General features: G+C 35.8%; 1 protein-coding gene across 3 annotated transcripts in view; it reads right to left on the bottom strand.

Moving 5' to 3' along the window:
• Positions 1-27,720, bottom strand: part of NDFIP2 (Nedd4 family interacting protein 2) — a 69,307-nt gene that overhangs the window by 14,891 nt on the left and 26,696 nt on the right. For all 3 annotated transcript variants that reach the window (XM_023252476.2, XM_019828338.3, XR_002155643.3), the window contains exons 4-6: positions 18,473-18,629; positions 12,380-12,513; positions 6,953-7,046 (exon numbers count right to left, since the gene is read on the bottom strand). In XM_023252476.2, coding sequence (XP_023108244.1) covers positions 6,953-7,046; positions 12,380-12,513; positions 18,473-18,629 — 385 coding nt within the window. The remainder of the gene's footprint in view (positions 1-6,952; positions 7,047-12,379; positions 12,514-18,472; positions 18,630-27,720) is intronic.

The raw sequence follows: 27,720 nt of genomic DNA, 5'->3' as shown, positions 1-27,720 counted from the left end.
AGTAACAACAGTAAAACCGAAGATCAATTTGAACAGAACCTTGTCCTATTCACTGCCCATCCTCTTACCCCAAATATCTCCACCCAACTCTCAGGGTAAACAAAGTAAATTACCTAGAGAAATGCTGACTTTTTCAGAATTCTGAAGACAGACAGGAAACATTTTAGGATAAATTTAAATGAAATAGCTATTTCTTCAAAGCAATTTCCCTACTCCTGTAATTTCTTCCTTCCCAATGTCTTCTATAATTTCTTCTTTCTCCAAATGCTTTCCTGATCATTTATGGTAAGCTATGTTATATGGTGCAACAGTCAGGAGAATGAATTTTGAAATAAGAGACCTGTGTTTGAGTCAAAGTGTACTCACTCACTAGATAAATGACCTTGGACTCACTGCTGACTCTGGTGAGCCACAGTTCTCTGATCTGTAGTACTACTTCACAAGGCTGATAAGGGGATTAAGTGAGATAATCAATTTAAAGAGTTTAACATGGTATAGAATCTGGCACATGGTGATCCCTAAGGAAATGTTAGCCATTATTACTACCCATACAAGATGATCTCTTTACAGAATAGGTTGTATCTTTTCAAAAAAAAAAAAAAAAAATTCAGGTGACACTACTGGAAATAAAACTTGTTTACACTCCACATTTTCTTTTTTGTAAACCCAGATACTGATCAGTACTTCGCTGTCCTCTGCATCTGTTATCCAGTGCCCACCAGCCACAATGCTTCTTCCACTTGCTCCAGGAACCTACCCTGCTCTACAAAGTGGGATATTTACACTTCAATTAATTAAAATGACAGGAAATTTAAAATTTAGTCCCTCAGTCACACTAGCCACATGTCAAGTGCGCAATGGTCACATCTGGCTTGTAGCTACCATATTGGACAGCAGAGATACAGAATATTTCCAGCATCATAGAATATACTATTAGACATAGCTGTTCTACATCCAATGGGTTAATATTTGTGTTATCTGTGGAGAAACCATGCAACAGCTTTATGTAATATCTTCCTGTCTATTTAAAATAAAGAATTTACATTAATAAATAGCAGTAAAGATTCCCAACCTATGTGCCATACGTGTGCTGTGACTGGCTGAGACAGTTACTCTCCTCCTCCTCAGCGGGTGGGTGAGGTCTGGGGTAGAGGACAGACTGCCAGCAGCCATGAGCAACTTATTACTTTATCCCAGTGATGCCTCAGTCTATCATTTTACAAGCATGTCACATGGTTAAAACACAGGAAGCACTGATGGGGAAAATACAAAACAGCGAAATATTCCAAAAGTGCATTTTCACCTCTGAGCATGTTTAGTTCAGGGGAAAATTCAACATTGTTTTCTTCAAAATCAGATCTACTGGTATCTAGTACACATACCACTGTACCCACACCAGAAATAAGATCCAAAAAACAAAAAAGTACCTATTGAGTCATCATGTTTTCTCTTTCTGCACTCTGCCAGCAGCAGGGATTCCTACAAGCTATGCTCGTGCAATATAACGTATTATGGACTGAACTGTGTCTCCTTAAAACCCTAACTCCCCAGTGTGACTGAATTTAGAGATAGGGCCTTTATGGAGATAATTAAGGATATAAAGGTAGAGCCCTAATCCACTAGGATTGGTGACCTTATAGGAAGAGGAAGAGCACTAAGGGAGCTCTCTCTCCACCCACATGTAGAAAAGAGACCATGTGAGACACAGCAAGACAGCCGTCCACAGCCAAGAAGAGGACCCCTCATCAGAAACCAAATTTTCCAGCACTTTGATCTTGGACTTCTAGCCTCCAGAACTGTGAGAAAATAAACTTCCACTGTTTAAGCCACCCATATGGTGGTATTAGCTCTAAGAGACTAATACATGACTTTATCCATCTGTAATTGATTTAAGCACTAGGAAAAAAACAAAGTTGGTGACTACTTGAGTGTAGACAGATTCACTTTTTAAAAAAAAATTTTGAATGTTTATTTTATTTTTGAGACAGAGAGAGCATAAGCAGGGTAGGGGCAGAGAGAGGCAAAGACAGAGGATCTATAGAGGGCTCCGTGCTGACAGTAGAAAGCCCGACGCAGGGCTTGAACTCACGAACCACAAGATCATGACCTGAGCTGAAGTGGGATACTTAACCAACTGGGCCACCCAGGGGCCCCAACAGATTCACCTTTTATGGCCTTGGCCTATAAGATAGCAAGTAGAGCTAAACAGGTCTTAAAACACAGAAAGGGCAGAAGCATTAAATTCTGAATCCTCTATGACATGTCTGAATTGGCAAAAAAGAAAATAAATGTATGCTAAACCTTAAGTGTGTAAAATCCATAAAAGAAACATGTAGTAGAGTCAGGTGAATGTAATATGCCTAGGGAAAAAGACAGGAACACTTTTCTTTCAGCTTTACTTCATTTGTGCCACGTTTCCCTGGAAACTTAGGACAAAGCTTAAAAGACATAGGGCACCTAGTCCCCACACAGTCAAGGCCCAACATGGAATCCAAAGACGGAACAGACTTCCAAAACCTATATTCCTTAGAAAAAATAAAACTGGGGGGAGCAAGCAGCTACAAAGCAGGGCAATTAAGAGAAGTTGGTAAAGAATGCAAAGTGTTGCTCCAATTACACTCTCCACAGTCACGTTCACAATGCCCTTCTTTGTATGAAAGTGAGTCAGACAGGTTAATGACATTTGAAAGAAGGCTGCCAATCAGTTTAAATCATGTAAAAGGTGAATTCTCAATTAAGGATGTGGAAGGAGAACATTACTACAAACTACCTTCACCCAACAGCACTCTATAATTTATGACATTTCACATATTTTAACTTATTTGATCTTCTCATTAGCCTTTTAAGAAGGGCAAAGTCAGAATTAATTCCATTCTACAGAAGGACAAATTGAGACCTAGAACAGCAAAGTGCCACATAAACTCACAAAGTAAGTAAGAGGTATAGGTAGGATAGGCACATCCAAGCCTTTCATGTCTTCTATGCAGTGATCTCTTTCTTACATATACCTCCCATCTACAGAAAGAGGGTAGCAGAACAGCCTAGAAAGCAATATTGTACACTACAGTTATCCATTAATAAGACTTTACTTTTAAATTTTCAAAAGCCACAAGACACTTATTAATTACAAAAGGAAAAAATAGTGAAGAAAGCTAGCAGACACCACCTTAACCTGATGAGAACTGACATCACCAGTAAAAAGACATAACTGGATCACTGCCTCCTGATACGATGCACTGAGAAGGACACATCGTATCTATGGTATCTGTGTAGCAACTGGGCGAATGCTTTAATCATATCACTTCTAAGCCTCACAAAAATCATGAAAGGCAGCTGTTACCAGCTCATTATGAAGAAACTAATGCTCAAAATTATTTACAATTTAAAGTTAGAACACTGATATAAGTAAGACCCAAACTCGATTTTTTGTTTTCAAAGCTCTTTCCATGTAGTAACGGGCTCTCATTTAGTAAAGTTACAAAATGTTCACACCACAGAGATCACTACAGTAAGTATAAAAGGTAGGAATAAACCCTAGAAGTAAAGTTTTCTAAACAGAGTCCATTCCATTTTTAAGCACTAGAGTTCAAGGTCATTTCCAGACTATCAATTATCCAATGAATTCAATCTTAATTTCTAGCTTTTAACTAACAGCTGACTTTCATTCCATTGTCTTAAGAAGTCTGTTAAACAAGCAAGTTAGGCATGTATGAGACATTTTGCTGTGACACTTCAAGGGATTATGAAAAGCAAAAATTATCAAGGGATACATACATTTCTTTCTCTACATTTTCTGAACATAAACATGCAATTATTTTACAAATTTATGTGTAAACTTTTTTCAGGATTACATATGGTAAGAGACTGAAAAATGGATGTTGAAACAGAATAGGCAAGAATTAAGCCACCAAAGAGTTTTAACTGAAATATTCTTACTGATATTCACCATAGTTTGTATTCACACAACTTTTATTACCTGAAATGCTTAAGCTATAAACCATATTAAAGAAAATCTATTTCTGACAACCAATAAGTATTGGTGAGGATGTGGAAAAAAAGGAACCATCACACACTGCTGGTAGGAATGCAAACTGGTGCAGCCACTGTAGAAAACTCTATGGAAGTCCCTCAGAAAGTTAGAACTGAAGTATCCTATGATCCAGTAATCACACTACTGAGTATGTACCCAAAGAATATACAAACACTAATTCAAAAGGATATATGCTACCCTATGTTTATTTCAGCATTATTTACAATAGCCAAATTATGAAAACAGCCCAAGTGTCTACCGATAGATGAATGAAGAAGATGTGATGTGTATACACACACACACACACACACACACACACACACACACACACACAGAGTAATATTATTCAGCCATTAAAAAAATGAAATCTCGGGGCACCTGGGTGGCTCAGTCAGTTGAATGTTCGACTTCGCCTCAGGTCATGATCTCACAGTTTATGGGTTTGAGCCCTGCATTGGGCTCTGTGACAACAGCTCAGAGCCTGAAGCCTGCTTCGGATTCTGTGTCTTCTTCACTCTCTGCCCCTCCCCTGCTTGCACTCTCTCTGTTTCTCAAAACTGAATAAACGTAAAAAAAAACTAAAAAAAAAAAAAAGAAAAAAGAAATATTGCCATTTACAACAACAAGGATGAAGCTAGAGAGTATAATGCTAGGTGAAATAAGTCAGAGAAAGACAAATATCATATGATTACGCTCATGTGGAATTTAGGAAACAAAGGCAAGCAAACAAAAAAAAAAAAAAAAGAAAGAAACAAACCAAGAAACAGACTCTTAACTATAGAGAACAAGCTGACGGTTACCAGACAGGAGGCGGTGGGGGAGGGGAATGGGTGAAATAAGTGATGGGGATTAAAGAAGATACTTATGATGAATACTGAAAATGTACAGAACTGCTGAATCACTATATTGTACACTTGAAACTATTATAACACTATGTATGTTAACTGTACTGAAATTAAAATGAAAAATTTTTAAAAATTAAAAAAAATCTATTTCTGAACCATAGAAATAGAAAATAGAACAGAATCTAGACAATAGCTACTATTAGATAGTGGAAGCATGAAAAATATACCAAATTGCAATTTGAAGAACAGCCACTAGATGGTAGTGATTACAAATAAATCTATGCTCATCAAAGCAAATAAACTCAAACACTGGCCTACAGTCTACCACAAAAAAAATATATTAGGAAATGAAGTCTGAAAATAATATATATTTTTACTCTTATAATATTGGTGCAGTACTTATAGAATGGGATGCATAAAAAAATAAGGTGTAGAGGCATTAGTAAAAACGCAGTAAAAGTAGGTGATTTACACTAAATATATTAAATATATTTATATTAAATTATATACCACCACAGGCCAAATAAGGTCAACCACGTGTCTAGGTTACCAAACACAACACTGTTTAATCAAGAAAAATGTTTTCAAATCTAAAAAAAAATAAAGGTTAAAAAGATAGCAAGGTTAAGTGAAATCGAGAAATAGAGAAATAATCACTAAGCTCTGAGTCAAATAACTAGATGGTATTAAATCACATTTTTATTCCTAAGAAACAGGTCTTTATACTAAAAATAGCCCAATTAATTTAAATTCTCTTTTCCAATTAAGATTTTTAAAAGCTATAACCATTAGAGGAATTAATATTTACGCTCTTAGCAAAATATGTGGAAGACTTGATAATAAAGGCTTACTAGTTAAACTAAAACTAAGAAAAAAGCCAGTTTACTAGACTGACAGCACAAGACAGTAGTTATCTGTAGCCAAAGTGTTCCTTTCTACTATACCCAACATTGTATCTAATTACAAACTTTAACTAAAACCACAAGATTTAAATATTGCATATACATTAGCTGGCTGCGAAGCAGAACATAAGGTACTAAATTTGAAGAGAAAACGTAACCATCTTCCCACTAACCTACCATTTCTGAGTGGTTATCTACTTCTATTCTTCAGCAGGTGAAATGAAAGCAAGCAAGCAAGAAACCATTTCAAAATGGAGGATTAGTGATTTCCCAGACTCAAAAGTAACTCAAGAAGAATTTTCTATTTTTAAATTTGAATGTGATACTTTAAATAAGTAAAATATCCCTCAGTTTTATTATCAAAATAAACATTATACTTAAAATGAATGAAATATGCATTCTGTGAAAGCTTGGTCATTTAACCAGGTTGAGGGCAAAAATTCACCATATCCTAGTCTAAGAAATTTACTTACATGAATCTTGGGTTTCTAAAACTTAATTTTAGCAATTAAACAATTCAAGTGTCATAATATTATGTACTGAGTATACTATATGCCAATCCCTGTATTAGGAATTTAAATAATAAGACTATAACACAGTCTTCCCTCAAAGCATAAAGCATACTTTATAAGTTCAGATATTAAACTAAGAATTCTGCAACATGTTAAAAAAAAAAATCTTACTTAGGTTTCTGGTCTTCTAATCACTTACCATTCCCCCAAAGAAGACATACTTGATTTCTTTTGTGTCTCAAATCACATTATTCCAGTTGCCCAAAATATTTCCTTTTCCAACCCTTCTTTCGTGCCTATTTATAAAGACGCTCAAATGGAAGTCCTTTGCCCCAAAAGCAGAAGTTAATAGTTTCATTCTGCCTGGTCCGACATCACTGCACGGACATGTAACATTTTTCATGCAAAAACATATTTAGCTTAAATATGCTTATATAACTCTATACAGTCAGTATCTAGCATAATGATTGCAATACACAGTTGTGTTTAATAAATTCTAGGATTTTTATGGTCTCACATGATCACGTATCAGAAACAATTTATATTTTACACTAATTAGACACACTTTAACAATATTTGCCTTTCTTCACTATCTATGTTACTTTAAATACACATGTAGCCAGTATACCCAAAGAAACAATGTGGAAATGAAAAATCACTTACTGAAAAACGCCAGCATAAAAATTCCATCATTACCCACTCGGAGCTGGTCTGCATCACTAAAGTCATCTCTTGGTTGACACTCTTCCTCCTGAATCTGTAAAACATGTAACATTAGACTAGCACACTAAAAACTAATTACAACTTTATTATCTTAAGTATAAAGATAAAAAATTAAATAAAATCAAATGTCCTCCATTTGTTGTATAGACAAAATGATACAGAGAATACAATATCTGGCACAAAGTAATCAAAAACATTAGCAAGAATTCATTTTTCATGGGCACCCTTAAAAAGGGTTAAACAAAAAAGATAAAAACTAAATACTGGATTAATGAAAATGATATCAAGAAAGATGTGACTGACACTGTGCATTTGCATCCAATGGGAAAGAGGAATTTTCATGATCATTGGTGGAGTCTAAATTATATGACCTCTATGGCTGGCAACTTGGCAATATTTACCAAAAATAAAAATGTAACCTACAACTATATGGTCAATTAATCTTCAACAAAACAGGAAAGAATATCCAGTGGCAAAAAGACAGTCTCTTTAACAAATGCTGTTGGGAAAACTGGACAGCAGCATGCAGAAGAATGAAACTGGACCACTTTCCTATACCATACACAACAATAATTCAAAATGGATGAAAGACCTAAATATGAGACCCAAAATCATTAAAATCCTAGAGGAAAATCCAGGCAGTAACCTCTTTGACATTAGCCGTAGCAACTTCTTACTAGATACATCTCTCCGGAGGCAAGGGAAACAAAAGAGAAAATAAACTACTGGGACTTGATCAAAATAAAAAGCTACTGGGGCACCTGGGTGGCTCAGTCGGTTAAGCATCTGATGTCGGCTCAGGTCATGATCTCACAGTTCTGAGTTCGAGCCCCAGGTAAGGCTCTGTGCGGACAGCTCAGAGCCTGGAGCCTATTTCGAATTCTGTGTCTCCCTCTCTCTGCCCCTCCCCCACTCATATTCTGTCTCTCTCTCTCTCAAAAATAAACATTAAAAAAAATTTTTTTAAGTAAGTAAATAGGGGCGGCTAGGTGGCTCAGTCAGTTTAGCATCCCACTTTGGCTCGGGTCATGATCTCGTGGCTCATAAGTTCAAGCCCCACATCCAGCTCTGTGCTGACAGCTTGGAGCCTGAAGCCTGCTTCGGATTCTGTGTCTCCCTCTCTCTCCCCCTCTCCCCTACTTGCGCTCTGTCTCTCTCTCTCTCAAAAATAAATAAGTAAATAAATAAACAAACAGCTTCTGCACAGTGAAGGAAACAAAACTAAAAGGCAAACTATGGAATGGAGAAGATATTTGCAAATGACATATCTAAAAAAGGATTAGTATCCAAAATGTATGAAGAACTTATAAAACTCAACACCCAAAAAATGAATAATCCAATTAAAAGGTGGGCAGAAGGCATGAATAGATTTTTTTCCAAAGAAGACATCTAGATGGCCAACAGACACAAGAAAATACTCACCATACTTCATCATCAGGGAAATGCAAATGAAAACTACAATGAGATACCACCTCACACCTGTCAGAATGGCTAAAATCAAAAACACAAGAAACAACAGGTGTTGGTGAGGATGTGGAGAAAACAACTCTCCTGCAGTGTTGGTGGAATGTAAACTGGTGCAGCTACTCCGGAAAACAGAATGGAGGAAGGTTCCTCAAAAAGTTAAAACAGAAATAACTCTATGATCCAGCAACTGCCCTGCTAGGTATTTCCCCAAAGAATACAAATATACTACTTCAAAGGGAGACACGCACCTCAGTGTAGCATTATCTACAATAGCCATATTATGAAAACAGCCCAAGTGTCTGCTGATTGATGAATGGATAAAGAAGACATGGTACATACATACAATGAAATATTACTTGGCCATAAAAAAGAATGAAACCTTGCCATTTGCAATGATGTGGATGTGATGTGGAGCTAAAGACAGTATTTTGCTAAGTGCAGTCAGTCAAAAACAAATACCACATGATTTCACATATGTGAAATTTAAGAAACAAAACAAAGGATCATAGGGAGAAAGAGAGAAACCAAGAAACAGACTTAACTATAGAGAACTGATGGTTACCAGAGGGGCGGGGGTTGGGTCAAAAAGGCGATAGGGATCAAGGACCGCACTTGTTGTGATGAGCACTGGGTGTCATATGTAAGTGTTGAATCACTAAACTGTACACCTGAAACTAATATCACACTGTATGTTAACTGGAACTGAAATAAAAACTCTTAAAAAAGAAAAAAAAAATTTACCCACACACCCTTTGACCCAGCATTCCAGTTCTTGAAATACTCTGTACAAATTTACTTCTTATATTCTCACTTACAAGAAATCATGTATTAAAGATAATTTGTTGCAGCAATGTTAATAAGAGCAAAAGATCAGATACAATCTAAACGCCCACCAACAGTGGACTCTTGTCAGGAGACAATTCTTGATGTTTCTGATTGTCTTCCAGCTGGAGGCAATGGCTGCCCTTCTTCTGTACTATCTTTTCAAGGATGTTTATATTGCAGACGGCTTTGGAAGAGAGAGCGTGTCACTCCCTAGGGCAGAGATGTGGGCATGTTTAGTGACCATTAAAAATACATTGGGTTCACTAAACTCAAGGTTCCACACTGTGTGTGGAAACATTACTTGGTCCCCTTTGCGTTTCTTAGTGGGAACTGAGGCTCAGGAGACTGGTCAAGGAAATGCTAATATATTCATGGCAGTCTCACTACATACACTGCCAAAAGAAAAAGACTTTCAGAACTATATTGCTCATTATTTGGGCCAAAAGATCCCTCAAGTACTCTGCAATCATATATTGTAGAAAATTCAGTGATTGGCAATGACTAAATACACAATAAGATTTTGTATAATTTCAAGTTAATTCAAGAAATAAGCATTAAAACCCAGGGTAAGCCCCTCCAAACCAGTCAGTATGATAGCAAGAATATAAACATTTCATATTTTTTCTAAATATCAGTCCAGATATTTTTATCACACATCATTTGTAAAAAGAAAACATATATGCAAAGATATCTTTTACGACATTAACAATGTAAAACATACACACATCAACACACATTTCAAAATAATCTGATAACTTTACCAGAGAGGAATGACCACTAAATTACAGTAGCATAATTGATTCCATGGAATTTCACTCAACCATTTAAATAACAGAGAAACATTTATATAAAATGCTTAAAAAATAAAAGAAACTCTGTGATAATTTCAACAACATTAAACACAGCTTTATAAATCCCAAAACTGGTAAAAGACACCAATATATTTTAAAATGAAAAGCTGTAAGAGAACAAGTGTGGTATTTTCTTCTTCCTAATTTCTTTCTCTTCATTGCTAATTTTTAAAAAGTATTCAACTTAATAAACTGTAATTTATTAAACACCAAGTATGTGCCAGATAATAGCGAGGTGCTAGAAATGTAACCACAAGGTCCTCGTCCTGGAGTTGCTCACAATTTATAAAGTGTTAGTTTTTGTGTCAAAAGACAAGTTACTGACAAACTTTAAAATAAGGTACAAAAAAACAAACACTGCTCACTATTAGGCTGTAAGATAAGACTACCTGGTGAATAAGCCATGTTCTAAAAGCTTTTCCTCACAGAGAGGCTTTTCCTCACACAAGGCTTGCTTCTCTCTTTGGAGAGTTCTACCCTACTGTGTGCAAGTTAGGGCAATAGAGGTCCCAAACTTGCTTAACATCCTTTTAAGGACCTCTGCCATTTCCAAGGTCTCTAGAGAGACACTCCCTGAGAAAAAGAGTCCTTCTGGTTCACGGAGAGTGCATGCATGTATACAATGCGTGGACAACCACATATGTGCCAGGCAACCTAGAGTTGATTTTGATAGAAACTCCACACTCTATACAGACCTATGCTCCTTCTCTATGATTCTCTCCTCCAAGCATCAAAAAACCCTTATTGACTGAGCTGTATTTATGCCACGGTCTTAACAAAGACTTGCTTTCCCCCTCAGAGGGAAAAGGCATAAATAATAAATTTGAGGCTTGCTGTTTTTACTTATGTGCCCAAAGCTATTTATGTTGACATTTAACTCTGTGTGTTGGAGTACAAGAGTGGGAGCAGGCATGGAAAGTGCTGTACTGATAAAAGAAACCCATCCAGGAGAAAACACTCACCTATCAAATACACTACTTGCTGGGCTCTGGCCTGATGGCAGGAGAACGCTGTGCACAAAAACTCCTTTCTCTCCCTTTATCCCTCACCTCATTCTAGCTTTCTGTGTAAACATAAGTTTGGGTGTCTTTTCCGGAAAAAAAATGGGATGAATCTAGGACTCTGAAATGGTACTCATCTCTAACGTCTAAAGCAAGAAAAAAGGGCAACAAACTCTAGCCCGGCTTGCAGCCATGATGAAATGAAATAACTTCCATCTTTTACTGGACTGTAAAATAGCGCACATGCATCTTGTTGACTGTCCACTACTGAGATAGTCACTCCTTTACCAGAACAAGAAGTAGCATCCATATGTATCACTGGCTCTCCTACTGAGACAGTAAGGGGAGAAGGGGCAGGTGGAATCCTTGACTATCATTCTAAACTTCTAGTGTGGGATGTGTTAAAACGCCAAAAAATATTAAAAAGTTAGTTGGCAAACATAATTTGGAGGTCTTGTAATGTTATTTCTCTGTGTTTTTAACCTACACTGAGTTCATTCAGAGTCACTAGACTGGCTATACTAATATACACAATTGAGTAGGGGAAAAAAAGATGCTTTATGATTGTAGTTAAGGACCACAAAATCCAAATTATATAAAGAAGGAAATAAGGATATCAACAGTGAAGAGGTCAATGGGATACAGTAACTAGAGTGAGGGGGGTAAAAGTCAGCACGTGAGGGAAGACAAATCAAGACTTAGGAAACATATTGGTAAAGATAAGGACTAGGATGTCCACAAACTAAGATGGAGTGTAGGAGGAAGACTGATATAGAAATAAACAGAAACAGGGGCGCCTGGGTGGCGCAGTCGGCTAAGCGTCCGACTTCAGCCAGGTCACGATCTCGCAGTCCGTGGGTTCGAGCCCCGCATCAGGCTCTGGGCTGATGGCTCGGAGCCTGGAGCCTGTTTCCGATTCTGTGTCTCCCTCTCTCTCTGCCCCTCCCCCGTTCATGCTCTGTCTCTCTCTGTCCCAAAAATAAATAAACGTTGAAAAAAAAAAATTTAGAAATAAACAGAAACAGAAACGGTGGAGAAGGTGGATTTAACTAGGAGAGTGCCAATTTCACCATAGCATGACAACACACATAAGTAGTAGTAGAGAAAATACTAAAAAACAATCTACATGCACAAACACTCTTAGAGAACTATTTCTGACATTACTGAATATACTCAGAATTACTAGACGATATTCTCAAAAGGAAGCAATCAGATCGCCTTACTCTCTGAGCTGTTTCTGCTGCTGCAGCCGCCATGGCAGCAGCCTTGGCCTTCTCAGCTTCATCGTATGTAGGAAGGGAGGTAGCGACACTGTAGGGAGGTGGCACGGGATAAAACTCACTGTAAACTTCTGAATCTGAAGAAAGGGATTAAAAAAGGACAACCATTAAAACAAACTATTTAATAAAATTTTTACAGTCAAAAACATAATTTAATAATTTACAACAGGCTACTAAAGACTATTACTGCTATTTGTAGTCTTATTTTATAAAGCTAGGTAGTATGTAAGTTACTAATTCAATCCTATGTGTTAGTTTAGTCCCGTTATCTATTATAAAGGGAAAAGACTCATAAATATCATCTAAAGGCTGTTACAAAAAACAAAAATATCAAGAATGAAATCTGAAAATCTGTGCAAGACAAGGGAGGTGAGAAAGTCATCACATATGAGCATCCATTCTACCTACTGCTATGCTCAAAGAATTTAATTTACTTGCTCATAATCTCATAGCCTAAAAGTAGAAGTATCAGGAATAATAACACTTGTATAGTACTCATTATTTAATATGCCACTTCTATAGACATTAATCCTAGCAACTCTCAAGTTCAGAAAACTTAAGGAATTTGCCCAGTATTACACAACCAACAAGTGGCAGAGTCCAGGGATTTCCTAATTACCAATATTTGCTCTCATAACATGTGAGGTTCATTTTTTTTTTACATGTCAGTTTTAGCAACTGTCCAAATCTCTTCAGCAAACTCAACATTTCTCTTTCCTAAAAAAGACTGGTGATTTTTAGTTCTTTTTTACTCCTCTCCCCCCTTCTCATTTTTTTCCATATCTACCTAGTTTTTCAGAGTTTCTTTTTATGAAGAATTTTTCCCTCCCCAATTTTTAGATGATTTTTAAAATATGATCTTCAGAAATATAACACAATAGCAAGGGGAGAGTGCTAATTTTACTTTTTTTTTTTTAAGTTTATTTATCTATTTGGAGAGTGACAGAGACAGAGCAAGCTGGGAAGGGAGCAGAGAGAGAGAGAAGGAGAATCCCAAGCAGACTCCACACTGCCAGCACAGAACCTGATGCGGGGCTCGAACTCACGAACCTGTGAGATCATGACCTGAGCTGAAACCAAGAGTTGGACGTTTAAGCAAATGAGCCACCCAGGAGCCCCAAAGAGTGCTAATTTAGAAAAAAAACCTGCATCACTTATCACCAACTTCAGCAGTACAGGTAAAGCGATACATACAGGTTGACATACTGATTAGACTCATGCTAGCATCACTGCCAAGAAAATCAGACTCTCAAAGTTGTCCACACCCCAATGTCTGACATCACTTTCGTGACTTCCTCGATTATAAATACAGCATTTGCACATTTTCGATATCGGTTTATAATTTTCTCTATCAGAATTTCTTGCATTTCCACATGAAAACACATTTCACTCTAGCAATTCTTTTCCTTTTGTATTTTAATGTATACTGGTTTTAAAAGAAGTTTTTTAAATGCTATCAATAAGAGCTAAGGATATGAAGCTAGGCAATTTTTAATCCAATGACAGGTAATGCTAGTAGCAGCAGAACACTGAGTACTACCAAAATGGTACAAGGCTCATAATTCCTTAGAAATGACTTCTTATTCAGATGTAAAAACACCACACACAGTCAGGAAAATAGATTTCTTTAGTTCTGAAGCCTCGAATAGAAGCAAAATTTAAGTGAAAGCAATGGGTATAAATTTTAAGGCAGTAACATTAAAATTATAAATTTAAAAACTGGAACAATGACATACATTACCCAAAAGGATGAGATCTTTTACATTAACAACAGATATGTAATTTTTGAAAAGTTTTAACTCCCGTGAAAGGCAAAATGAAACTAACAAATGCAATGCAAACTGGGAAAAAGCACTGCTATAGTTTTAACTTTCACTGGTTAATTTTACTTATTTTTTATCTACCCTTTAAGGCAGCAGTTCTCAACCAGAAAATTTAAAGTCTGGGGAGCTCCAATCCTAGCTGCTCGTCTTAAGCTGTGTGACCTCAAGCAAATCACTTAAGCACTTTATGAAGCTCTACTTTCTCATCCATAAAACCGACTCAGCAAGGCTGTTACTTGCTGTTATATGACAGGATTTAAGAGTAGTCAAGAGGACTCTGTAAACTGTAAAGCATTATACAAATGTCAACTATTATTATTGATGGCGCTCAGATCTATAAAACCAGTCATAAAGTGACCTACTGAAGAACATAATCTCCACAGAAAACTGGTACTGTCCATGCTTAAAATTTAACAATAAAAGGCTGAAGAAAAACACTATTGATGTTTTTCATTAAAGAGAAGCAAACTTCTAGAATTACTCAGTTCTTGTGTTCAATTACAGTCATGAATGGCCTTTTAGTACAAGTGTAAAAATAAGAGACCAGTAGTCACACAGATTATAAGAATAACTGAATACCTAGGTAGCAAGGACAACCTGTCTTACAATGGAAATTTATCCAATCTCTAAAAATGACATGATCTGTGTGGCACCTGGGTGGCTTAGCTGGTTAAGCATCTAACTCTTAATTTTGGCTCAGGTCATGATCTCATGGTTGTGAGATCAAGCCCCATGTCAGGCTCCACACTAAGTGTGAAACCTGCTTGGGATTCTTTCTCCCTCTCTCTCTCTCTCTCTCTCTGCCCCTTCCCCACTAACACTGTTTCTCTCTCAAAATACATAAAAATTAAAAAAAAAAAAAATGACATGCTCCATTATCAAAACTATTCTAGAGCATAGAAGAATGAGAAGCTTCTCAATTCATGCTATGTTGCTTCCATACATAATATTAATACTAAAACCACAAAGACAGTACAAGGGTTAAAGATCCCACTAATAAAATTGCAAAACTTTTGGGAAAAAAAAACATTAACAAATATAAATCCAGAATGGATTAGAATATGGTAACAATTTAGTCTATGAATGCAGAAATGAATTGGCTTAAAAAGAAATCTAGTAATAACATATTTCATTATGTCAAAAATTAAAGGAGAAAAAAACATAATTCTGTGATAAAGACCCAAAAAGATGCCTTCAAGGTTTCTGGCCTAGTGGAGCCATTTACCGAAGTGAAGACAACTGACAAGGAAAAGGTTCAGTGATGGAGGAAGAAGCCATTGACAGTTTTAAAGGTACTGAAACCTCCTTTATTCTTTCAAACTCTTCCCATCAAGAGGTGGAGACTAATTGTCTTGAATAAAGACTAACCCCAGATATTCACTTCTAACAAATCAAATGTGGCAGACGTGACACTGTGTGACTTGAGTGGTAATGCCACAACAGGTGACACAGATTCTATTTGGCTTGTTCTTGGACCTCAGCCTCCATTCAGTGAGGAAGCCCAGGCCACAAGAGGTCACGTACAGGTGTTCTGGCCAACAGTCTCAGCGGAGGCCCCAGTGGAAGCTTGCATCAGCTGCCAAATATGTAAATAAGGAAGCCTCAAGATGACTCCAGCTCCAGGTCACCAAAAGATAATAATAACATGACATCCTGGGAGACAATCGCATAACTGAGTCTAGCACACCCCAAAAACCATGAGAACTGATAACACTAAATGACTGCTACTTTACTCTGTTTGTTTTATGGTAGCTTGTTATACAGCCAGGCAATGGTGGCCACAAGAAAAAAACCTGTAATTTCAATCTTAGCATTGTCCATCATTCAAACACAGGCAAAGCATCAGGAAAATAACTCCTTTTCTTTCTTCAAGACTACCATCAAATAGATTTATTTTTCTTTTACCTAGACTAGAATAGCAAATTCACTGCACTATATTCTGGAAACTCGTAGAATAATGAAAAAAAAATTAGCCCAAAATAAATTTTAGCTAGCACCAATCCAGCTGTTAAATCCCATGGCCAAAGACAAATAAAACTGATATAAATCAATATAAAAACTGTCCATCAAACTGGGCACTAAACAAGCACATTGATCAAATAAACATTATATACAAATAAACGGAGTAAGCATTTACTAAATTAGTGAGAATACCTTCGTAAGAAAATCATTTTCAGCAATTGCATAAAATTGTAAATGGAAAAAGTAAATGGTATGATCTTTTTACACACCCATATGGTCTAGATAAAATTTGTAGAAGCAGAAATGGTAACAAGATAAGGTTGGCAGAAGTTTGAGAAGTATTGATATTGATTACAGAATAAGAGATAAGAAAGATGAATACTCTAGTGAAGGGTCTTCTAATATTAAAATGTTTCTTATAATAGATTTAAAAAGTGTTTCCTAAAGAATACATAAAATACGTAGAGGTTATTTACAATCGTATACAAAAGCACATTTAAAAATTTAAATATTTATTTTTGAGAGAGTGCAAGCAGGGCAGGGGCAGAGAAAGAAGAGGATAAAGGATCCAAGCAAGCTCTGCACTGACAGCAGGGAGCTCCACGCGGGGCTCGAACTCACAAACTGTGAGATCATGACCTGAGCCAAAGTTGGACGCTCAACCAACTGAGCTACCCAGACGCCCCTAAACTTTTTTCAATTATATAATGATTAACTCCAAGAAACAACAAATGTTTGCAAGGATGTGCAGAAAAATAAACTCTCATGCACTGCTATGGGAATGCAAACTGGTGCAGCCACTGTGAAAAACAGTATGGAAGTTTAAAAAGTCAAAAATAGGGGGTGCCCAGGTGGCTCAGTCGGTTAAGAGTCTGACCTCAGCTCAGGTCATGATCTCACCATTCATGGGTTTGAGCCCTGCGTCGGGCTCTGTGCTGACAGCTCAGAGCCTGGAGCCTGCTTCCGATTCTGTGTCTCCGTCTCTCTCTGTCCCTTCCCAACTCTCACGCATGCTCTCTCACTTTCTCTCTAAAAACTAAATAAACATTAAAAAAAAAATTTTTTTAAGTCAAAAATAGAACTACCCTATGATCAAGTAATCGCACACTACTGGGTATTTACCCAAAGAATATGAAAACATTAATTTGAAAGGATATATGCGCCCCTGTATTTATTGTAGCACTATTTACAATAGCCAAATAGCCAAATTATGGAAGAAGCCCTAGTGTCCACTGGTAGATGAAAGGATACAAAAGATATGGTGTGTATGTATATAGTGGAGTATTATTCAGCTTTTTTAAAAAAGAATGAAATCTTGCCATTTGCAACAACATGGATGGAGCTAGAGAGTATAATGCTAAGTGAAATAAGTCAGGGAAACACAAATACCATATGACTTTACTCATATGTGGAATTTAAGAAACAAAACAAATGAGCAAAGGAAAGAAAACAGAGACAAACCAAAAATGAGACTATGAGACTATTAACCATAGACAACAAACAAATGGTTATTGGAAGGACGTGAGTAAAGGGATGAGTGAAATAGGTGACAGGGATTAAGAGTACACTTATTGTGATGAGCACTGAAATGTACAGAACTGCTAAATTATTGTACACCTGAAACTAATACAACACTGTATGTTAACTGTACTGGAATAAAAGTAAAGAATAAAAAATAAATTATATAATGATTAGCTTAGCATTCCTGGGAAAATACAAATTGTGGCCGGAGAAACTGAGGAGGGTTATCTCTTTAGAATGACCTGAAAAGATAAGATGAACAATAAGAAGCCGGAACCACTGGTAGGAATTACTACCATATGTATGTGATAACATTATGTACACCCTTCACCTCCGTTCACACATACCACATTCCTGCTCACACTCAGCATCAATAATACCTTGTTTTACAACTATGTAAGTAAATTTACACAAACACAAATATATAAAAATATGTCGTGTATATACAATGTATTTATTTCTTCCAAAAGCAATATGCTACTCTGTTGGAAATAGTAATAAGCATAAGCAAGTTTATACTTATAATTTTTTTTGAAAACAACAAGAATATGAGGCAAGTAATATATGAGTAAACATTTCACAAACTATCCTTGGGAAAACCTTTTTTTAAAAAATCATAAAACCAGGAAGCCTCTTAATAGACTCGATAATTACACAAAACCATACTGGTTAAAAAAAAAAAAAGGAGATATTAAAAATATTACTTGTCGTTTCAAACTAGAAACAATACCTGAAGTTGTAGGTACTTCCACAGTAATACTGCTATAAGGTGGAGGAGAAGAGTCAGTTTCAAGTACTGATGCAGAAGGAGCAGTCTGCGGTGTTGAGTTTGAAGTCGATGGTTGCTCTACGGCAGATGACTCTGAATTATCCTCTTCATTGTGAAGCTAAGAGAACAAGGAAAAAGAAAACAATAATGTAATTCTCATTATTATTTTTAAAAAATTTAAGCTGATTTTCAAAGACTGTTTTAGGCAAAGGATCACTTTTTAACTAAAAACAAAGAAAAATAGCATTTAAAAAGATGAACAAAATTTGTAAGAGACCTAAGCAGTCATTAAAAAATTGTATTTTTGGTAGTTTCTTTACAATAAAATTGAGGTTCAAATTAAGCACTTGTAAAGAAAAAAAAAATCATGACTAAAATACATTCAAATCCATTCAATTCTACAGTTAATTATCATCTACCATGTATTAATCGCTACAAAGAAAACAACTAATACAACCACAATACCATTTCTATTACACTAGCATCTAGGATAACTGAAATGTAACCTGAATTAATAAAATGAAATAATAATATATAAACATTTCAAAAATACAGAATACTCTAAGGAGGTCTTCTCAAGTACCAGAAGAATTACTTATCAAGCAAGATGAATCAATGTGTATATAAAATCTTGGAAGACGCTCTTCAACACAACAAACGGACTGAAAGCTCAGAATTGCAAAATAATACGTTGGATCTGTATTTAACTCATTTAATCCTCACCACATATCTATGAAATAGTATTATCCCCATTTGACAGATTAAAATGGGGGAAGGGAACAACCCTGAAAGGGCTAGAGTAACTTGCTAGACATCACAACAGCCAGGACGGGTAAGGCCAGGACTCAAACCTGAGCAGCAGGGCTGCAGACTTCTCACTTCATTTACAAGTAACCTTTCAAAAAGTCTTTTAAAAACTTTAAATTTGTTAGGAGGTGATGATAACGACATACAAACTAATTCGAGGTCAACCAAAAGCATCAGTATCTAAAAAGTGACTCATCAAAAAGGTACTATAATTGATCCCTATATTTGCAAAAGAGTTCTTATTAACTATTTAAAAGAATTTTAATATAATTTATTGTCAAGTTAGCTTACAGTATATACAGTGTGCTCTTGGTTTTGGGGGTAGAATCTCAAGATTCTTCGCCTACATACAACAGGCAGTGCTCATCCCAGCAAGTGCCCTCCTCAATGCCGATCACCCATTTTCCCCTCCCCCCAATGCCCTCCCATCAACCCTCAGTTTGTTCTCTGTATTTAAGAGTCTCTTATGGTTTGCCTCCCTCCCTCTATTTGTAACTATTATTTCCCCTTCTCTTATGAAATATTTTAAGATACTTTTAAATCTATTAGAACCTTGTTTTGAAAAGAAACTACAGGTCTTCAATATTATTCAATTTTCACATCTTAATTTATTCTTGTAAAGAAATTCAATGTTAAAAATCCCCCAAATAAATTTTGTCACAGAGCAAAACTGTATAAACACAAATCTGAGTGTTGTGATGTGGTGAAATGAACATGCACTTGGAGTTTAAAAAGAGCATGCAAATTCTTGCTCTACCTTTTAGGAGCTTTGAGAAACCTCTTCTCTGTGCCTCAGTGTCTCCAAGTTTAAGTTCTAAATGCAGCCAAAATCCTCATAGGATTGTAAAATAATATTTGGAAGGCACCTAACATTAACATCTAACACACAGAAGGCATTTAATAAATACTAGTTTCCTCCTTCTTCCCCTTTAATATACTTTATTCTGTGACCTGAAATAATTGGGTGCTATCAGTCCAACAGTCACTCATATGCCTCTAAAAAAATTAAAAATATATATACGCAAAGTAAAATTTACTTCACTGCTGTTTGCATGTGTCTTGGTAAGTGATCTCACTAACACAATACTTTTGTCGAGTTCATAAATTTTAACAGAACTGCCATAAACATACCTAAAATCACCTCTCAAGTTACTAAGACAGTTTTTTTCTCCATAACACCAAGGTTTATGTGACAGAATTCACTCACAGAAACTGAACTGTAAGGTCAAATAATCATAAAGTGAATTTTGCATGAGCTTTGTATTTACCTGCAGTTTTCCAAGCAGGCACTACACGACCACCCTCCTGACTAGCAACACTGCCTCAGAGTCACAAAGCATCTTCCATGTTTCCTAGTACAAGTTACGCAGGGAACACCTAACTTAGTCATCTTTGATCATATTTTGAAAAGCAAAAATGTTAGACGAGCAAATTAAGGCAAATAAAAGTGAAGTACAGATATATACTAACTAAACAATTAACAGCGACGGTGTCAAAAAAGGAAACCACTGCTCCATCGCTACCATTAACAATGCAAATGTGGGTGAACTATACTAAAGAAAACGCCTTATGACAAAACAGCTCTCCTCTGGTTCCTAAGAAACACTCCTTACCATATCAAATACATAAATGTGTTCCCCAGAATGACCAACTCATTTTTAAAACCTATCAAAATGTACTCAAATAACTGCAATAAAAAGAGTTAACTACAGATATTTTTATATATGATCTCAGAAGTAGAGCTCGGAACTTGTAAAACATACCCTAAATTATTTCAAATGCCCTACAGTTCCAGTTTTATTTTTAAAAAAAATTATACAGTGAACATTTGCCATGTATCAATAGTAAAACCCAATAACTCAGTCAATAATGTCTATCCACTGTAGCAGAGAACTTCCAAAATGCAATTTTTTTATTTGATCTCTTTGGTGCCTCTGTAAATTAACCTACTTTGAGTGCCTTTTAACTAAGTCCATTCAAGGGCTCAAACCAAATCACATGTTTATCAAAGCAGACAGTGTCATTTGTGGAAATTTTTCCTTAATCATGCTGTGCAATGGTTCTATTTTACATTCTGTAAGGATTACCATAAACAGCAAAAAAAGGGGCAGGGATAAATAGAGTAGGACCTACATAAATACAATAATGAACAACGCACCTCCAAAGTTATCTTCCCAGCTTATCCTATTTATAAGTCTCCTGAAAAAAAACATGGGCACAGGAAGGGGCACCTGGGTGGCTCAGTCAGTTAAGCCTCTGATCCTTGATTTCAGCTCAGGTCATGATATGGTTTGTGATACTGAGCTTCCATATAGGAGTCTTTATCTCCCTCTCTCTCTACCCGCCCCTGGCTCGCTCATGTGCTCTCTCTCAAACTAAATAAATATTTTTTAAAAATAGCACATGAAAACTAAAACATGTCTTTTACATAGTGACCAGGGTGATGAAAAGTTGCACAGGGAGCCACAGTTTTTTAGCCTAAAGGATACTAGGATAACAAGAGGGCTATCTTCAACATACCTGTAGCTAATCCTTACTGATGTATGCTGAGTATTTTTAATGATAAGACAACCTTAACCATTATGATTAACTCTACCTTGCCGTCCAGCCTTCTCATGTGTAAACTACTATTTATTTTCCTTTAAGCTCTCCTATGCTATGGCACTTCACTCTATCTTAAGGTGATAAAAGATTAGCGTAATAACTGTGAGCTTTGCTTCTGAGAAGGCAGAAACCTAATGAATGTTTTCTAAACATACCAAGATGAGAATGTATGGATGTACTATGAAGTATTCAGTGAGCAGTGTTTGAAAGAGAAAAAAAAATTGTAAGTTATTGGGGGGGGGGGGGAAGTACGTGAAGAACTAATGTATATTTTGTATACTACCATATTCTTACATTTAATTTTAGCACAAAACAAAACTGGGAAGAAGAGTTCGTAGACGCAAGGAGATAAATTTTACCTCAATAAAAAACTTTTAAAATTTTTTAATTAGATCTTTTAAATTATTAGAATGCTAGCTTTTCTGAAGGGCAACACTTTCAGGCAGATTTTGGATGATTCTCTGGCAAGGCTGCAGACCATATAGCTGTTTTTCCCAGAAGAGTCCTACTTTTTATATCTACTATTGCAGGGCTCCATTCAACTTAGCATTTTCTCCACCCCTTTCATTCTTAAGAAAACTGAATGGTCAATTCAATAGTCAACCTACATATAATGGGATTCTTGCCCTTTATATAATATTAATAGATGGCAAAGGCTGCTATAAGATAACATGACTCTAGCAAAAACCTATGGTAGTCTCTATCATTCTATGTTGCCTTAACACCTCAATTAAAGGAGAAAACAGATTAGAGTTGCAATAAAATCAACTGGTAGAGTCCAGCTACTCATTTTAATCACCCAAGAAGAAAATGAGCTACCTTATCTATGCCTCTAGGGATAAGGTGATAATAGCAGGAGCTACGAAATCCCTGCAGACAGCACAAGCGATCTAAACCAATAGCGTGGAACACAGGTTCCCACAAAGCACCGCTGCCTGGTATATGAAGTTAGATTTTTCTACCAATAAAACTAAATTATAGCAGTCTTCCTTATATATATAAATATGCTATTAAGCAAAGTAACAGAACTGTCTTAATGTTAGGGTGTTTTTTCTTCGCTAAAACTTTCCTGTCTCTGGACATTTATCCACTAATGAGAGCTAGCTTATGATAAAGCAAAAATATAAACAATTAGGAAAGAATGTATAAGCAATGAATGAATATTAATAAAAAACTGTCAGTTGGCAAATCATGCTTAATTTTCAGCTTCTTCTCTTGAAAGTACAGAATTTTAGTTGTTTTATATTTCATAATATAAACATATTTCTGCTAGTAAAACCTTTCTTCTTAGCATGAAAGAATATCATTATTTCATAGTGCTCCACAAACGGTACCATGAGTTCTAGATGCTCCATCACCTGAACAAGGCTGCAAAACAACTATTTAAAACCAAGTGTCGGGGCACCTGGATGGCTAAACTGGGTAAGTGTCTGACTCTTGATTTCAGCTCAGGTCATGATCTCATGCTTCATGACTTTAAGTTCAAGCCCTACATTGGACTCTGCACTGACAGTGCTAAGCCTGCTTAAGATTTTCTCTCTCTCTCTCTGACTCTCCCCTGCTCACACTCTTTCTTACAGAAAAATAAATACATAAACTTAACAACAAAAAAAAGTGTCATCAGATATTTTATCAAGGCACATCTTAGTTTTCTCTTAAACAAATAAGGGTTTTGGTTTCATTTCAAAACTGCTATTGTCTGCTCCCAACACGTCAACTGAAAAAAAGAACTGAGATCTCAGACATTAAAATAGAGTGAAACCATGAAAATAAATGTCACCACACATGAAATAAGCCCCTAATTCAGCAATCAGAATTTGAACATTCAAGAGCTTTTAAAATCAAAACCATTTAGGCACAAGAATGAAAAACAAGATCTAGTCAATTCTAATTACAACCATTTCCTTCCAGCAAACTACCACTTGCAAGTCTGTACTGTGCTTCATGATGCCCTGTGGGGGCTTAGGGACCCTGACAACCTCTAATTAGATTTGGGAATGTTTCCACCTTCCCGATCAGATCATAACCTTCAGAAATTTAGAAAGTATGCTTTATTCATCCTGGTATACCCTAAAACAGGTAGCTGAGTGTAGAGCTTGAGTAGGCTTCACATAAAATACAGTTGTCTAAGCCTCCCAGAGTTTTTTTACCAAAATGGGGGAGGGAGTTTAGTCAAGTAATAGATGCACTTAACATTTCAAGATCAAGAATCATACTTCATATATTTCTATGATTTCCTCGGTGCTCTACATATACTAGACACCTGAAATATTTAGTCATTCAACTTTTGTGGGCAGTTATTATTAGTTAATAAGAAAATGTTTGTTATTAAGCCTACTAAAATTAAACCATATTTTCAGAAAAAAATCTCTGAATTACATTAAACAAGAAAATAAATTCCAACCCCACATCACCCAAGTCTTCAGAAAAACTAGAGTCAGCCTTTCTTACCACAGCTAGACAAGACAACCAACAACAAAGAAAGTCACAAAAATCACATGCAGCTATCCTCTCCCATAAGCAAATCAATGAGTTGGCAAGGGTAAGGGTCACTGGATTACAGACAAACTACCTGAGAGTGTACGTACAGATAGAAGCATCAGGGACTCAGAGCACAAAGAAGTAACGAAAGTTCATACACAGGATTTTTACTCATCAAAAAATAGTTTACTATGAAAGAATATAAGTACAAAACCAAAAACAGGTCATAAAAGGGGTGATCTTTTGATAAAAGTTAGTAGAAATGAAAACTCTAAGAAAACAAATTTTACTGGACATAAGAAACAAAACAGCATCACACAGAAGGAATATAAATTATTAATGAAAAAAAGAAAATATTCCTAATAATTAAAAGAGCACAAACTGTTAGGAAGGATAGTGTTGGGACTCAAACTAGTAAGAGTATAAATTCACTGAACTACCTTGAAGAGCAATTTGGCAATTCCTATGAAAGCTGAAGGTGTGTAGGATACAATCATTCTACTTCCAGATGTCAACACTAGAAAACTCACTAGGACATAAAAATACATGTACAAGATTGCTCTCAGCAGTACTATCTGTAATAGTAAGATACTGAAAACAACAGTCTGCCAGCAGGAAATGAATATTATTTCATGATTTTATAACACAATTCAACACTTTAAATTGATGAATTCGATCAATATGAATCATCATAGATAAATCTTTAAAACATTCCAGGTGAAAAAGCAAGCTGCAAAAGTATAAAACAGCAAAAAACTGTAATAAGTACATTTTCACATAAATCTAAAACCTATCTATTTTATATAGTAAAAACATCCATAGAAATCATATACATCAACTTCAAGATAGCATACAAGGAAGAATAGGGAGGCATGAATGCAAGGCTTTAAGCATACCTTTCCTTAAAAAAAGGAAAAAAAAGTTCAAAACTTGAAACAAATATGACAAAATGCTATTATCTCCATTTGCCATTATCTCCACAGTGGATATAAAACTATCTTGTATATTATTTTCTGTACTTCTATGTTTGAAATGTTTCATAATTTTAATATTTACATTTAACACAAAAAGTTGAGCTGGCCAAGTTGTCTTCCATGTATATTTATAGCACCCACGACTCCTTAAAAAAAATTAATCCACAATGAAAACCAGGCAATCAGAAAATGAGTCAAATACAAAGCAAAGAGAAAAGTATTAGGAAAAGATATGGTGGTTAGCACTGAATCCTCTTTTTTTTTTTAATTTTTTTTTCAACGTTTTTTATTTATTTTTGGGACAGAGAGAAACGTAGCATGAACGGGGGAGGGGCAGAGAGAGAGGGAGACACAGCATCGGAAACAGGCTCCAGGCTCCGAGCCATCAGCCCAGAGCCTGACGCGGGGCTCAAACTCACGGACCGCGAGATCGTGACCTGGCTGAAGTCGGACGCTTAACCGACTGCGCCACCCAGGCGCCCCTGAATCCTCTTAAATACACAACTAATGCTAAACATGGAGCTAAAGTCTAAGCTGCTGGCAGAAATCAGGGGCGCCTGGGTGGCTCAGTCAGTTAAGTGTCCAACTCTTGACCTTGGCTCAGGTTATGACTGCCCAGTTCGTGGGATGGAGTCCCACATTGGTCTCTGCACTGACAGTGCTAAGCCTGCTTAGGATTCTCTCTCTGTTCCTCCCCTGCTCACGCTCTTTCTCTCTCTCATTCTCAAGATAAACAAATAAACTTAAAAAACAAAAACAAAAACAAAAACAAAAATCCGTAGCGCCTAGGTGGCTCAGTTTGTTAATAGTTACGTATCCAACTCTTGATTTCAGCTCACATGATCTCATGGTTTGTGAATACTTGGGCTCTGCACTGACAGCCTGCTTGGGATTCCCTCTCCCTCTCTCTCTCTGCCCCTCCCCTGCTTGCACATGCTCCCCACCCCTCTCTCATTCTCAAAATAAATCAATAAACATTAAAAAAAAACTTTAACAAAAAAACCCAAAAAGCAAACATTACATAACCTGAAAAAGTAAAAATATACGTAACATAGAAATGAGGGACTGAGGAAAAAAAGAGATGAGAGAAAGTATCATTTATCTCATCTATCACAGCTGGGATTTAATCTCCAATACCTAAAATTAAAACATGCAGTTTTTTTAAATTATCCTAATTCCCTACTGGTTTTTGTATTTTTTTCTTAATTTTGGTGAAATCTTACATAACCGAACAGTTCTGTGTTAAACCTTTATCTAGAATTCAGCTGTTCATTTAGATTTTTTCCCCTGGTGTTGAATTCAAACAAAATCATATTTCATGTTTTCGTTTTTTAAAATAGCATAAATGGCATTATCCTATTTTTATAACATTATTCCTTTCTATAAGCACAAATGAAATTATGTGCACCAAATGCTAACATAAGTTATTTCTGGTTGCTAAGGTATGGATGCCTATATTGCTTCTTTCTTTGTACTCTTACTGCCTACATTTTTAAAAATAAGTATATATAACTTTTTAGAAAATTTAAAAAGGTCATTACAAAAACACACTTTAGTCTAGTAATTCTTACTTTAAGACTACACCCAAACAAACTAATCAGAAACTTAAAACAAGACTTCTTTATAAAGCTGTTCATCACAGTTTTACAGTAATGGAAAACTGGAAACAATCTATTCATCCAAATTAATATAGGAGCATCAAAAGAATGGAACCATTTAAGATGGTGTTTCTAACAGGATACTTAATGACATAAGGAAATGATCATGATACAGTATTAAAAAACTGACAAAATTGTGGATAAATTATATATTATTCTATGTTTAAATAAGAAAAAGTGTTTCAAACTGACAGGTGACAACATGGGCAGCATGAGTGCTTGCGAGTTGTACTTTATGTTTCTTTGTTTTTTACTTTTCTATTTTCTCCAAGTTCTCTAGAACTGAGATGAAAGTAAGAAACATTCGTTTTTATTCTTAAGACACAAAGTGATATATTAAAGACATTTCATCTATGCTTAAAGAAAGAAGTTTCTGTAAGCTAGAAAACAGACACTATAAAATTTCTCCATTACCAAATTAAAAAAAAAATCACCACATACTCTGCATACATCCAATAACCTTTTATAACCATTATCTTTACAAGAAAAGAAAGTCAGGTATATAAACTGATATGATCATCTTTATTTTCCATCAATTAGTTAATAGCACTAATACATAAAGTAATACCAATATGTACCCATTTTCGTGTGATGATTTTCTAATAAAACACACTTTAGAGGCCAAAATTACTCATAAGGGCTTTTTCTTGGTCTCTTATCCATCTATAGCAGAGTATGCTTTATG

The sequence above is a fragment of the Felis catus genome, chromosome A1 (genome assembly GCF_018350175.1).
Source record: "Felis catus isolate Fca126 chromosome A1, F.catus_Fca126_mat1.0, whole genome shotgun sequence".
Taxonomy (NCBI): domain Eukaryota; kingdom Metazoa; phylum Chordata; class Mammalia; order Carnivora; family Felidae; genus Felis; species Felis catus.
The sequence above is the reverse complement of the archived record's forward strand: the minus strand, read 5'-3'. Positions and strand labels throughout refer to the sequence as shown.